At 44.7% G+C, this 14,272-nt stretch overlaps 1 protein-coding gene across 4 annotated transcripts in view; it reads left to right on the forward strand.

Moving 5' to 3' along the window:
• ACACA (acetyl-CoA carboxylase alpha) overlaps window positions 1–14,272 on the forward strand; it is a 215,224-nt gene that overhangs the window by 82,157 nt on the left and 118,795 nt on the right. For all 4 annotated transcript variants that reach the window (XM_078873726.1, XM_078873722.1, XM_078873725.1 and 1 more), the window contains exons 27-31: window positions 1,800–1,889; window positions 3,440–3,558; window positions 10,051–10,074; window positions 12,126–12,269; window positions 13,239–13,341. In XM_078873726.1, coding sequence (XP_078729852.1) covers window positions 1,800–1,889; window positions 3,440–3,558; window positions 10,051–10,074; window positions 12,126–12,269; window positions 13,239–13,341 — 480 coding nt within the window. The remainder of the gene's footprint in view (window positions 1–1,799; window positions 1,890–3,439; window positions 3,559–10,050; window positions 10,075–12,125; window positions 12,270–13,238; window positions 13,342–14,272) is intronic.

Below are 14,272 nucleotides of genomic sequence, written 5' to 3' on the forward strand. Positions count from 1 at the left end.
ATATAATACCTTTCTTAGTTAATTGGAACCTATATCACTGTACTTGGAATTATAATGTTTAATAGGGACATGATCCCACCTCCAACCTCCCCCCCCCCCGCCTTGACGATGAAATTAATTTGATTCAGGAATATATTCTTTTTGTGAACATTGTTGTGAATGTAGCAGGCTACCCTGGTGGCTTTAGGAGTTTTCAGTGAACCCATTCTATGTAACATACATGGACGTCTATAGCCCGTTTTTCAGTCAACTGCTGGATCAGTGGCAGGGAGTGGAGGGAGGAAAACAGTGGAATTTGATTCACTGCCCTCTACTGCCCACAACACTTACTATACCTAGTTTTATGGGTGACGGTCACCCATCTAACCACTATCCAGACTCAAACCTGCTTAGCTTCTGAGGTCTATTGGGATGTGGCACATTCTGGATGATTTGGTTACATGTTCAATACATACAAATATAAAAAACATCAATTGTCCCACACACATATAATTATTCGATCCATGTATTGTGAGTTTAAGAATCAATATTAAATCAATAAATTAATACATTGCTACTTCCCAAATGTTTGTTATGCAAATAGATAATATTGCAGTAAAATTACTATACAAATCAAGGAACTTGTTTTATTCAGAAAGTTGTGTTGCACTCATAAGGTTTACCTCAGTATTGGAGTAGTTCCTGTGCCTTTCATGTAAATTGTCGTTAAGAATACTTTGGTGAAAGCGCTGTGTGAATGTGCTATCTTATTTGCGACTGCCACTTGTGTTGTTTGTCAACTGCTGGAGACTTGAGAAAATACATAAAATCCATCTCTGATGTCAAAGCTCTTGCGCGGTCGTGTGCTTAGGTACCACTTGTGCCGTACATCTCATTCCAGCTTCAGTGGTCGTAGGATATTAATATTGCTGTTGTAGGAATAATCTCATTTGTTTACCTGAGAAAGTCTCACTGAGTCACAACGCTGTATTCCAGGAGTTTCCTGTATCAGGATGAGGCATCCCACGACACGAATGATAGGATAACACTCAACATGTATAATCACTCATTTATTGGCTGAAAACATCTTAATGTACAGAGGACGGTAGGACTTGAGTAATTGTTGGTGCCGTCTCACCACCTGGCTGTTACCTTCCTGCTTGTCAGGCACAGATAAACTACGCTATATGAAACTAAATATTATTATAAAGATCTACAGAGATTGGTTCAGGAACCAAGTTTTTGTATTGCTATCTCCTGACCATATTGCAGCCTGGTGATTTTTGGAGTTTCTCAAATATGCATGAGCCACCAACCCATACCTCCGAAGTGATAAGCACCACAACAGTGGTGTTGTTATATAGTTACCTAAATTATCCGTCTGTTATTATTGCTTCTTAAAGTAACCGGTTTACTTGCCCACGTGTTTTCAGTCACATCGGCACTGATTCCATGGACCCTCGAAGAGTGAGGAGCAGTGAAAAATCAAGCACTTGCTTAAATATATGTTCTGAGATATTTTGCAAGTATGGTTAAAATGGGCAACCCAGATAAATTTCCCCACGGATAATCGAGAGTTAGCTGTGCATTCAAATGAGGGAATACACCTCAGGCAAGTGATGTTGTATTCCGGAGGTGTACCGTGAGCAAGCCTTTCTACTAATCTCCTGTACAGGTGGCGTCTCGTAAAATGAACACCCTCTGGGCCAGCCAGTGGCCATTTCACACGTGTGTGATCCCCTACGGCCAGTTGGTCCCCGTCGGTCAATGAGGGTGGAATGGATGTGGAAATAGGATGTCCTGCCCAATTCTCGTTGCAGAAACTCATCATTTCGGAGACATCGATCTTTGATGTGCTTCCCAACTTCTTCTACCACAGCAACCAGATCGTGAGGATGGCTGCGTTAGAGGTAAGAAAGCCTTCTTGGCGGGGGGGGGGGGGGGCATAATGATGAAAATGTGAAGATGTTGTGCAGCGTTGTCATTGCCCAGTGCACAGATATATTGGCAACGTGGGGAATGTTTTTTAGTGAATTATAGTCATATCAGATTTTTAAGAAAGTGACCAGAAATATCTTCTTGGTTCTTTCGGTAAAGTCACGTAGAAGGGAAATGATAAAATAATAAAAATAAAACATAATAAAATAATTCTCACGACGTTTCGGCCACAACGCAAGTATCCGTCCTCAGGTGAAGAACAGGTCTGTCGGAAAGACAGCATCTGAATGAAACACCACCAGGCTTGGAGCGTATATTTAAGCTGGGTTGGAGGGGGAAGAGCGTCTTGACAACATTTTATTATTTCCCGTCTACGTGACTTTACCGAAAGAACCAAGAAGATGAATCCCTGCAGTCACGAAAGCTTTTAATCGAAATTTGACCAGAAGTAATTTCAGTAAGTCTCTATGGCAGGGAATGGAGGTTGATCGAATACATCTCTATAAAGGTAAATGCAGGTAGACTTTATAGATCTTTATGACATTAATTCGAGGTCACATTAACAGATATATGAAACTGAACAGAGGCAGCCATAATAGATCTCTAGTTAAGTGAATGTAGTTCACTGCTGTTAACAAATGTCTCTGAAAGTAATGGAGCTTACTCGAATAGGTCTCTTTAAATGAACAGCTTTTGATTTAATCTATTAGACAGAATGGCCATCTCTTGAGTATACAGTTCTATCTCTACAGAGTCAATGGCAGCTGATTAACACACAACACAAGTTTAGCAGTTTTGCATCTTTTCTCCCCTATCTACAACACCCCGTCACCAGTGAGTAACCCTCTCATGCTTGTGTACATGCGTACCCCACCTTGGCTCCCCACTGTGCTGCTTCTGCCATTCATCTCGGTCAGTTAACCCGCAACGCCGGGGCCCTGTTCTGTAACCCCCTGCCAGCAAACCTTTGAGAGTTCACCTGGCCTCAAATTACCTAATTTGGCACAAGCATGCGTACATGTGTGTTTGCGTGTCTTTGTATGCGCATAGTGTAGCGGTTAGCACGGTGTGCAACTAATCCGGCGACCCAAGTTCGATTCCCGCTCCACCGAGTCGATGTGAGACCCTTCGTCCGATGTTGTCAGTTGTGTCAATTTAAATCCTCGAGTCCCATCGTCCAATTGTACGTGTGTGTTGTGTGTGTGTGTGTGTTTGTAAACACAGTCACAGTCCGATTGTACGGGTATGTCTGTGTGTTCTCGCTCACGGCCAACACCAGTGACGATTATCAGAACTGGTCCTGGGCCTCACCTAGGTCGACTCGGCCTCAAATGAGTACCTGGTGCAATGTGTAAACATCGTCACTGGGGAGACAAAGGCGACAGGGCATGGTGCTGGCCACCCGCCCCTTCGTGTGCCTTGCCAGCTTTCATAGGTGCTCGCTAACAGCACTTGCCGTACAGTCTATTAAGGCTATACGGGTGATCTTTGTCTTCTTGTCTTTGCACGTGTGCCCACCTAGGTGTACGTGCGGAGAGCGTACATTGCGTACGAGCTTAACAGCCTGCAGCACCAGCAGTTCAGGGACGGCACCTGCATCGTCGAGTTCCAGTTCATGCTGCCCTCCTCCCATCCCAACAGGTTGTAGCGCTGCTTTCGCCCTCTCCTCGCGCCCCTGATCGGATCCGTTTGTGTCTCCAGCTTCGATCCCTTCAAAGAAACCTCTCTTCTGTTCCTCATCCTTTTCTGTGTCTACTCCACATTGCACTTCCCAGCATCCAAGTCCACTATACTCTTGTACATTCTGTGTTTGTATCCCCTTTTCACCCCTTTGTTGAAACATACTCTCCTTTTGATGCTTCTGTGTCAGATCCCTATTTCACCAGATTTTCTGCTGATTTTCAGTAGAAGAAATCCCAAACTGCACTGAATATCGACACTTGAAAAATAGACACAATATAAATGCTTTTCTGTTTATATTTTGCAGAAGTTATTCTCGTAATGCATAGTTTGCTTTTGAGAAATTTTACAAGTATAAACAAAAAATACATAAAACACAGGTCAGTGCGTTGCAGATCTTCTTATTCCTCTTCGGCGTATATATGTAAACGTATATACATAGATAGGGGCGCATGCGGCTTACCGCGTCAGGCAGTCGAGCAGCCAGGTCGAATCACTCCCATTTATCTCCCTCTGTCGACCCATCTCTGTGCCTTCTCCTCCCGCACCCTCGAGTCTCAGCCACCTTGCTGCTCCCTCGGCTGCAGATCCGTTGCTCTGTTAATCAAGCAATCGACCGGTGTGCATTCCCTTTCGGTTGGGCTCATTCGTTCCTACGTCCTGCACGTCTGCTCATCCACCCCGTTATCTTGTCTGCCGCTAAACCGTCGCGCTATTGGCATTTTTTGGTCCACCTTCCCGTGTTGATCATTTTTCTTTTTCTTTTGTGTTTCTTTTTGTTGTTGTTGAGGGTTTATGCACTGCAGGCTGCTAGGCTTTGTTAGTATGCAAGTGTATAGATCTTAGTGTCAAAGGTCGTGGGAATTTATTTGACCATATTCCACGGTTGGTGAAAGGTGGGAGCATTAAAGTACAGTACAACATTTGATTTTGCTCTGCTGCTGTCTGCTAACCACCATGGAGCCACTCCACAGCTGCCCGATGATGAGCTGGCGTGCATGGTGGTCACCCACCTCTGGTATTTATTTAATATAATTTTCGCCATTTTTCATGCGTCCACGATTAAGACCTCACCTCCCGTGTAATAAAAGAGGGTTTTACTGAATGGGGTTAGTGGTTTGACAATAATTGTTCATTGTTACCTTCAAGGTTCCTTATAAGGAGGTTAATGCTGTAAGATATTTGATGATTTCTCTTTTTTTGTCCAGAGAAAACCCATGCAGCATAGGGGAATAGTTCTCAAATTCCACACACAGTTTTAAAAAAATACTTTGTCTCCTACAGTCAGACACAACCTCATTGCCCCCCATTCAGAAGTGTTCCTCACAAATAAGTTATGGCACCATCTATGCCTGGTCCACCAACCTCCCCACATATAAAATTAACAGACATGTTAACCAACCCCCCCCCCCCCCCCCGTACGCTGAAGCCATCTTAATCAACAAGCTAACGACGGTGGGGCCGGTGCGTGGGCAACCGGAGGCACGCGGAGTAGTTAGCGGCGGGCAGTGCTGATGATGAGACGGAGATTGAGAGCAGCAGCCGAGGCCCTTGATAAGCCTCCGCGGAGATGCTGCCGTCGCTTTTATAGCACGCGGGGTTCCTCCGTGTATACCTGCGGCTTTAATTACTGCGCTATGATTCATGGTCGCTTTGAAGCCATGTAACAGTGGGGGTTTTTTGGCGGTACGGCATAGAGAAAGGGGGGGTGGGAGGGTCTGTGGTGGAGGGGCAGCTTGGCTCTGCTGTTCGTTGGTATTGGTTAGGAGGGCGGGCATGCATTGGTAGGCGTTGCGAATAATAGTGTGAGGATCTCCTTACTTTCATCCTTTTATCTTCCTTTAAACCGCATCCTTCTCATCTGCCTTCCTCCCTGTCCGTGCAACCACTTCCTTCCCTCCCCGCATCGCATGGTGTCTGCTCAATATCGGCCTGTCAAGCTGTGATGGTTGTACGGCACACACTTGGCTTGGCACGCCACACTTGCCCGATCCCTCTCTCTCTCTCTCCCGCCCGTGTGTCCGTCCGTTCGTACGTTTTTCTGTCCGCCAGCTTTCCCGCCTGTCTGTCGTTTCTCCTCTTGATTGATGACGGGTGGGACTCAGGAGTTCCGTCTTTAAGTCCCCGCAATTCAGATCACAGATCAACGCCTGACTCTGCCGCAGGCTCTGGTGGGACGCTCTTGCCGGCAGGTGTCCCAGGGCCTGACGTCGTGAAAAAAATAGAAAATTTATTTTTTTATTCCAAGCCAAAAGTACATTTTTTTTTGCCTCTCTACACCCCTATCCCCGCTGTGTGCCAACGTGTCTTGTATTTTTCAAATAAAGGGAGAGAAAGGGGTAAAAAGACGCACCACGGGCTCTTCAACTAATGCAAACCACATACAGTCATTTGTTACAGTAATGTGCATAGTTCATTTTCTGCCCTGTTGGACGCTTTACAGTACTTGCGCTGCATTTTTAATCTCACCCCCCCCCCCACTCCTTCTATGCTTATTTCCATATTGATCGTATGTTCACAAATCCGTGCGCTGAGTGAACAAGTGCGTGCATACGCATACATGTGTGTGTATGCGTCTGTGAACTTGAATGAAGCGGTAACACAGTGATTAGTGCACTGAGTTACAAGGCCGGAGAACCGGGTTCCATTCCTTCCAATGCCTAACATAGGTGGCGAGTTATTTGTGAACCGTTTAGCTTACCAATAACAACATGGATCTGTCCCTTTCCCTACTGTCAAGTAAGTCTTCACTACTTCATGTCACTTCACAATGCACTTAGTCTGGCACCAGCTTCCTTGCCCTGACTTTGTGATAAATACGAGCTGTGTGTGTCGTGTGTATATTTTGGTTACGTGTTATTTTGTGTTCACGTGGGGAGTGGTAGCGTCATGGTTAGCATACTGGATTCGATTCCTGGCCGTGCCTAACATCAGTAGTAGTTATTTAAACCGATCCTGGGCCTCCCCTTGGGTGTAAACATCAGAACTTGTGAGACAAAGGTGGCTGGGCATGGTGCTAACCACAGCAACCTCGTGTGTGCCATACTGGCCTTATTAGGTGCTCACAAACAACATTTGTCCCAACAGTCTGTTCAAGGCTATACAGGGGATCTTTATATTTGTTAGAGTATGTATATATGTTCATGTGTGTGTCTATGTGTGTTCGGATGAGTGAGTGTGTTTATTAGTGTGTGAGAGTGCATATATGTATTCGAGAGTATGAGTGTATCTGTGTGTAAATGCAGAACACTGTGTAAAAATGCAGCGCATGGAAATTCCAGTTTCATTTGAAAAAAAGTTTGGAAAATTTGTCTCGCTCACTTATTTTTTATATATTTTTATATATTTTCAGCAAGCTGCTATTAACAGGTGCCTTCTGGCCATCATTAGTTACTCATTTAAAACTCAGTACAAGTTTTTTTTTTAAATGCTTCATCTCCTTCCAAAAATACAATATGAGATTCAGACCTCCCCTGCGGTGAAGGCATCACTAATAATGCTCGATTTGAATGAACAGCTTCAAAATCATTCAAACAAATCACCTTCCTCTCCCTGAAAACATATTTCTTTAATACACTTTGCCTTTGCTACTCTCTCCGCTGTGAGATAAGCTGCACGTATATTTATTTGACGCTGCAATTGTATTGTCATGAGCCAAAATATTTATCTAAAATATCTCCCATCTCTCATAAAATAAGGAATTTTTTTTTGACAGTGACATATTTTTGTTTCGCCTGATTCATTACGTGCGGTAAATTTCGCCTAACGCTGTTGTCACTGCAGCGGATGCAACATTACTAATGCGCAAAAAATGTGTGCGTATGTGTGTATGAAAAAGCATGTGTGATCTGTTCACCTATTGCTAAATATTATTTTTTGAGGTTGCTCAGCAGGAGAGGCAGTGGCTCGCAATCGGAAGATTGTGAGTTTCAAATCTTGTTTGTGGATTGACTCAGACCATTATCCCTCCAGGGTGATAAAATGAGTATTTCTTTCTGGGCAAGTCAAGAGTTTGTTGTCCTCTGGATAGACTTACCTCCACTCTGGGAATGTGGAATTTACACCACTGGCTCAGGGCTGTACACAGGATTTTAGCACCACCTCAATGCTCATTAGTGCAGGAAAGCACTTTTTTTCTTAATAACATTGCAGCTATTGACAGTGTCACCTCTGAGTAGTTGAGTGACCCCCCCCCCCCAAACAGCCACCTACTTACTCAGCTGTTGGACATCGTTATCCTTTTGTGGTAGTAACGTCCCCGGGGCCTCAATGCATGACAGGTTAACAATAACCCACACGGCGTTGATTGCCTTTGGAATTGTGGCCACTTACAATAATGGATTAATGAGGCGACGTATTGTTATGTTATGCATGGTGTAATTGTCAGTGAAATGTGCGCGTGCGTGTCACGGATTGTGGACACTTGGCACCCGTGCAAATGGTGGCGCCAGACGCGGTGTGTTTGCGATGATGTGTCCGGCAGGGTTGGGGGAAGGGGATCAGAGGGGCGAACGGGAAAGGGGAGGAGGGGAGAGGGGGGCTGTTTTCTCGGGGGGCATGGTGGCCTCAGCTGCAGGGCAAGCGGCATTTCTTTAGAAACAAAGTCAAACCTTGGCTCTTGGCGATAACACACATACACAGGGAGAAAATAACCCCAATGAGAAATACAGTATTACAAAGGGGCTTACACACACCTATACACACACACACGCATCATGTACATGCACGTACACACATTCAAATTCATTTGTGTTTTTCAATGCGTTAATATGAAATTGTGCGCAGGCATTGCTCTGGCCCTCGATGTGCGCCCGGCAGATAGAGCTGGGCCAGAGCGCCAGGCGTATCTGAATTTTCGGCTGAAAAAATGTAATCAACTATTTGCAATTTCAGCTCTGCGAATTGAATGGGGGGGGGTTGGGGGGGGTGTTGGGTGGGGGAGATGTTAACACGATGACGGAGGTGCGAGCCTAGGAATTTCTGTGCAGCGCTCGCCGCCGCTTTTTAGGTTGTGGCATGAAGTCCCACAAGGCATGGCCCCAACATTCCTCCACGTAATGACACGTTATGTTAATTGATGAATCAAATTCTCCATTTCGGTATTTGTGATGTGTGCGAATCGAAAGGGGGCATGCTTGCCTCTGAGGTCAATGACCTTCGGGTCACACACACACACGAAAAAATCACGCTGTTCCAGTGTCACTGAAGGTGCCATTCCACAACAGGCAGGTTAAAGCAGGCGGTGACCTTGTGGCTGCATTTGCACACGTGACAAATGTTATATACATGCACCAAAATGTTTACGTGGATTAACTGAACGCCTGTCACTTTCATAAAGATGTGATAATCAGAATCTGTATTTATCCTGGAGAAATCCGAAGAATTATGTAGGGGCAAGTCAGAATTAAAGTTTCATAGAGTTATATTAAAATGATGAATATTAATTTTCACGTGATGTCTATTAAATAAATTGACATTCAATTTCATCGAGATCCGTTAATTAAAGCGATTTACATTAACTTTCTTCTAGCTATAGTAAAGCTATTGAAATTCCTTGTCATGGAGTTCTATTAAAACGGCTGCAATTCACATTCTCTGAGGTGTCTTTAAGTGATTGATATTCTTTTCCACTGTATTGCAGTGACCTCCATTGCATTCCAACGCGTTTCTATATTGCCGTGGGTATTTGCAGTAAAAGGAACACAATAGAAGGTTATGGAGGGCATTTTAATAGAGCTCTATGAAAGTGAACGGCGGTCGGTTTAACTGCGTCAAATTTCACACTTTTTGCAGATTTCTACCTCCTTATAGCACCACCTGTCTTACTAATCACATTCCTACACGATCATTGTCTCTTTGTGAAACCTTCTCTGTTCTCTCTGTACTTCTCCCCAGAGAAACAAACGCACTCAATGATTCATACGTGCGTTGTTTATAACAGTCGGCACTAATCACTAGCCTCACCCAGCAGGTGATTGAACAAAAGCAAAAGGGCTGTACGTGCACGGCGACAGTTGGGTGGCACGATGTCAGAGGCAAGAGTCTTCTGCAAACGGTTATGTCCAGCGATGTGTGGCGCTCGCTGTTTGAGCGAGGACCACAGTGGAGCGATAAGACACGCGAGTTGCGTCGCCGCAGCTGATGCCACCCGTCTCGGCACTCGCGATTGGTGCCCGTCGCTGCCGTCGACGCGTACCGAATCCACGTGTTGCGTACTTGCCAACCCTGCCGATTGAGGCGGTAGGCTGCTGGATTTCAGATTTTTCGAAGCTACTCATCGCTTTGCGAGATATTTGTAAAAAAAATTATATTGACGTAATATTCCTTCTATATATGCAGTAAAAGAGGTTTTTAAAATTGGGTGGTCGCTGCTTAGTTTGGCAGGGTTGGCAAGTATGGTGTTGTACTAACACCCACTAATCGTGATCCATCTCCTCTCTTAATTGATTGCAGGGGCAGCATACCCACACTGAACAGGTACGACAGGAAGCAGACCAGACGTACAGTGGGACCTTCTTAATCGCACCTTGTATGGGAACGAATGAAATAACATTATTGCAGTTAATCAACTATCTATGCTTGACTATGGCATCTTAAATGTTGTGTATGAATTAAGCTTGGAATTTTGTTTTCAATTCGATCATAAGCAAAACGTCTTATAACCAGGTGATGGTTAAGAGGGTTCCATTGTTTTAAATGTATGTTTTTGCATATACCAGTTGACGCACAGCCAGAGTATTGCTATCCTTCTCATGCAGGGGCTTTGCAAACTCTATTCATCGCGTCCCACATTGGTCAGTCCAGGTTTACATGTTTACCAGTGTCTGCTATCCACACGTACATGTTTAAATCGATGTGCATTGCATAGTGTCTTAACGGTTGGTAATCATGGAAACCTGGAATTGTGGTGGAGTGTGTGAAGTCTGGAGTTTTTAAAATCCTGCCCTAACAGCTTCGAAGTTTTTGCTTTTCATTCTCATTTTCATGCATAACATCTGGCCAGATGTTTAAATAAAAAATCTAACCTGTTAAACAATTGGTATTGTTCATTCGATGGCTACCGACATGCTCAGGCTGATCACCATTGAACCTTTGAATTCAGTGGTGATCAGTTGGAGCGTGTTGGTGACCACCTTTGAAAACCAGATTTAACATAAGTACTACAAAATATTTTTATTACAATAAAACACTTGAATGATTAACAATAGGTGTACATGCTGGCCAGGTGTGCGATCTTCATCCAGTATGGACATTCCGAAAGGAAATCCTTGGTGAGATCAGTTTTGTTTGGTCGCACACTTGACCACTTGCTTGTCAAGATGTTTGATAGTCAGCCACTAAATCGCTGAGCGAATGTTTAACGAATCGTGCGGTGAAAAAGTGCTTCGTCAAAAGTTTGCTTTCCATCTTTTGGTGCCGTTATGAATACCGATCCATTTTCCCATCCAGCCAAATGCTCTACGTGCATCATTTTTTTTGCGCTTCTGCAAAGTGACCTTTTCTGTGTTATTTGTGTCACGGTGGGATGTTTTTCGTGGTGGTGATGGTAGTGGGATTTTTTTAACGGTTTTAATGTTGCAAAATGTTGGTGCTTTTATTTTAAATCAGGACTCCCATCCCCCGGCTTTATTAGGATTAATTTGATGTGTTCCGTGCACTTTGTCCCGCCGCGTATATCTTACCGCAGGCTTATTAACGTGTCCCGTGCAAGTGTCTTCGTTTGGCTCTCTCGAGCGTTGCCGCCTAATTTAAAAAAATTGCGTGTCACTAGAAAAAAAATACCGTCACCGTATACGGTGACTTAAAGAGTATACTTTTTTTATTTTCAACGAAAACATCCTAAACTTAGATAGATGTAAGAACAACAATTGTAAATGTGTAATGAAGATTCATTTGAACGTTATCCAACTGGAAGAGACATCTCGCTCTTTTTCAGAAGTTTGCCTGCTACTTTTAAACCATTACAGATTTGAGACAACTTTTAAAGGAACCATCAGCACAAATTTCCTAAAAACATAATCGATTCTTGCACTGCTTAAGTTAGTTTTAGGGCAGGGGTGAGGAACTTGTGGGCCATGGTCTGAATACAGCCTACGACTCCATTTCATACGGCGCACGGCCACATGAGGCCTATCACTTCTAAATGGGCTTCGAATGATATGTATCTGTCACCGCAAACATCCTTCTAACTGCATCAGTCAGGTACTAAGGGGAGAATATTTTCAATCTGGCAACAGTGTTCCTAATTTTAGCTCGCTCAGTCATTTCTGTTACAGCAAGGGTCTCTTGCAGTGACGTAAGTGACTGAGATGCGTGGTCTGCAAAACGTACTTGAAAACACTCTGAAAGGAATAGGTTTCCCCACCCCTGCTTTAGGTTGACCATAAAAATTAAAGAACAATAGTTGACCGCATGCATCCCATCGGTTGCGGTGGTAAGTTTGTTGCCATTTCTCTCGTTGATTTTCTTTCTCCCCTTCCCCGTCTATCTCTCTCCGTCACTCGCTTTCTCCGGTGCCACGGGGTTAGGATGTCATTCCCATCGAACCTGCATCACGCAGGGCTGACGCGCGCCGTGAGCGTCACCGAGGTGCTGCTTGACAACACCTTCACGCCGCCGTGCCAGCGCATGGGTGCCATGGTGGCCTTCCACTCCTTCGAGGACTTCGTCAGGTGCGCGAGAGTGGTGGCCAAGTGGGCAGGCAGACAGACATCTCCGGTGACACATATTCTCCTCCTACCCAGCTGCCGGCGTCTGGTCACCATTTGATTGATGGTGGTTGTGGTGATGGTGATAGTGGTAGAATAGTGCAGCAGTGCCAAATTGGCATCTCCCGAGCCACATGCGGATCTTTAATCCACCACATGCGGCTCTATCAAAGGCGCGTAATGTAGAACATACTATCACAGTAGCAAAGAATAATGAATTATTCTGGTGCTGTGCCGAAAACTGTCAATATATATATACTTATATGTACACTTGGGTCTTTACAGAACTCATGGGTACTTTTTGACTCTTGGTCTGTTACAGGTTGACCACCCCTGGCGTAGTGGTTATCGCGCTGCACTACGAAATAAGAAACCCGGAGTTTGATTCTCGGCCACGGGTCAACATTAGTGGCGAGTGATACCAGAAGCAGTTATGGGCCTCAAAAGAGTCTTGGGAAAATATTCTGTTCGTGAGCACCTATTAAGGGTGGCATGGTGCACGAATGGGTGGCGTGTCGAGCACCAATCATGGCCACCTTTGCCTTCACTATGCCAATATTTACACACCACACCAGGAACTCATTTAAAGTCTTGAGGTGACCTACCAGAGGCTTACCACCGGTTCTGTTCAGTTACATGCCATGGCATGGAATCGAACTTGGGTCACTGGGTTTATCGTGCAGTGCACAAATCACTATGGTATCCCCAATTAATAAATGAATGCTCCGTGTTATTACTCATCATGAGCCGGTTGAGATAAATTCCCTTCAGCAAGAGAGATCTTATTTTTATTATTCTTTTTTTATCTATGTGACGTTACCGAAAGAACCAAAGAATAAGAGAGATCTATAACAATCTCTGCAGCGGTGGTAATGAATATGTTACTGCTCGTGGTTCTTGCAATGATGATGACGATGATGGCATTCATGACAGGGACTTTGAGGAGGTGATGAAGCATTTCTCGGATTCCCCTCCGGACAGCCCCATCTTCCTGGAGCCCGGGCGCTCCACCCTGTACGCAGAGGAGGACAGCAAGGTGAGCGAATCGTACGAACTCCGTCGCACACACCCCTGCAGCTGTGCGCCCTTCACCGGGTGCTCCGCTTGGTAACCCGGTTCCGGATCAGCTTAGCTCAGCTGGACCTCAGCCACTGGGCCCTTCACTTGCCAAGAGCGCTCTTTTCCCCCATCGAGTGCCCTCGCAAATTTCACGAGCGCTCTCACTCACCTACCAAGTGCCCTTTTGTGCCCCGCGGAGTGCCCTTACACCCTGCCAAGTGCTTCTAGAGTCGGCCAATTATATTCTCTCGTATGTAATGGAAAAAAAAACTCCTACGCAATACACACGCACTCTGCTAGGTGGTTAATGTTGTCATATATTGTATAATTTAAAGCATTAATTTTTTTAAACCTCTTTTTAATAAAGCAATTTTTCTTGCTAATTAAGTCAGGGTTGTTTTTTCGTTAAAATTTTCGCATCTTTGCATGATAAATTCTGTCCGTCTCGAAATGAAGAGCACATAATGACTGCAACAACAACAACAGGAATAATGTGATAAACATTTCCCCCAGATATGTACTCGCTACCTTTGCTTCGTGTGTGCTTTCATTTCTAATAATTTACACTCCTTTGTCACTCCACTGCTGAATGAGGGCTTTCCCACACCTTGTGGCTCAGTGTGGGTGAGTGAAGAAGGTTGATAGGTCCATGACTGGTTTAGTTATCACTCGCAACTTCATGTTAGCCGTGGCCAGGAATCGAACTCAGATCGCCAAGTTCAGAGTGTTATGCATAAACTATTGTGCCACCACTCTACTTGACCTCTTTATCCTCATCACTATTGCTCTATCCACTGCTGGATGATGTCCTCCCCATGCTTAAACCGCCCCTCACAGTCCTGCAATGCCGCAGTCTATATCACCCCTGAAACATGAGCTGATCTCATCACTTCATCTCTGCAGTGTCA

Source organism: Lampetra fluviatilis, chromosome 37 (assembly GCF_964198595.1).
Source record: "Lampetra fluviatilis chromosome 37, kcLamFluv1.1, whole genome shotgun sequence".
Classification (NCBI taxonomy): domain Eukaryota; kingdom Metazoa; phylum Chordata; class Hyperoartia; order Petromyzontiformes; family Petromyzontidae; genus Lampetra; species Lampetra fluviatilis.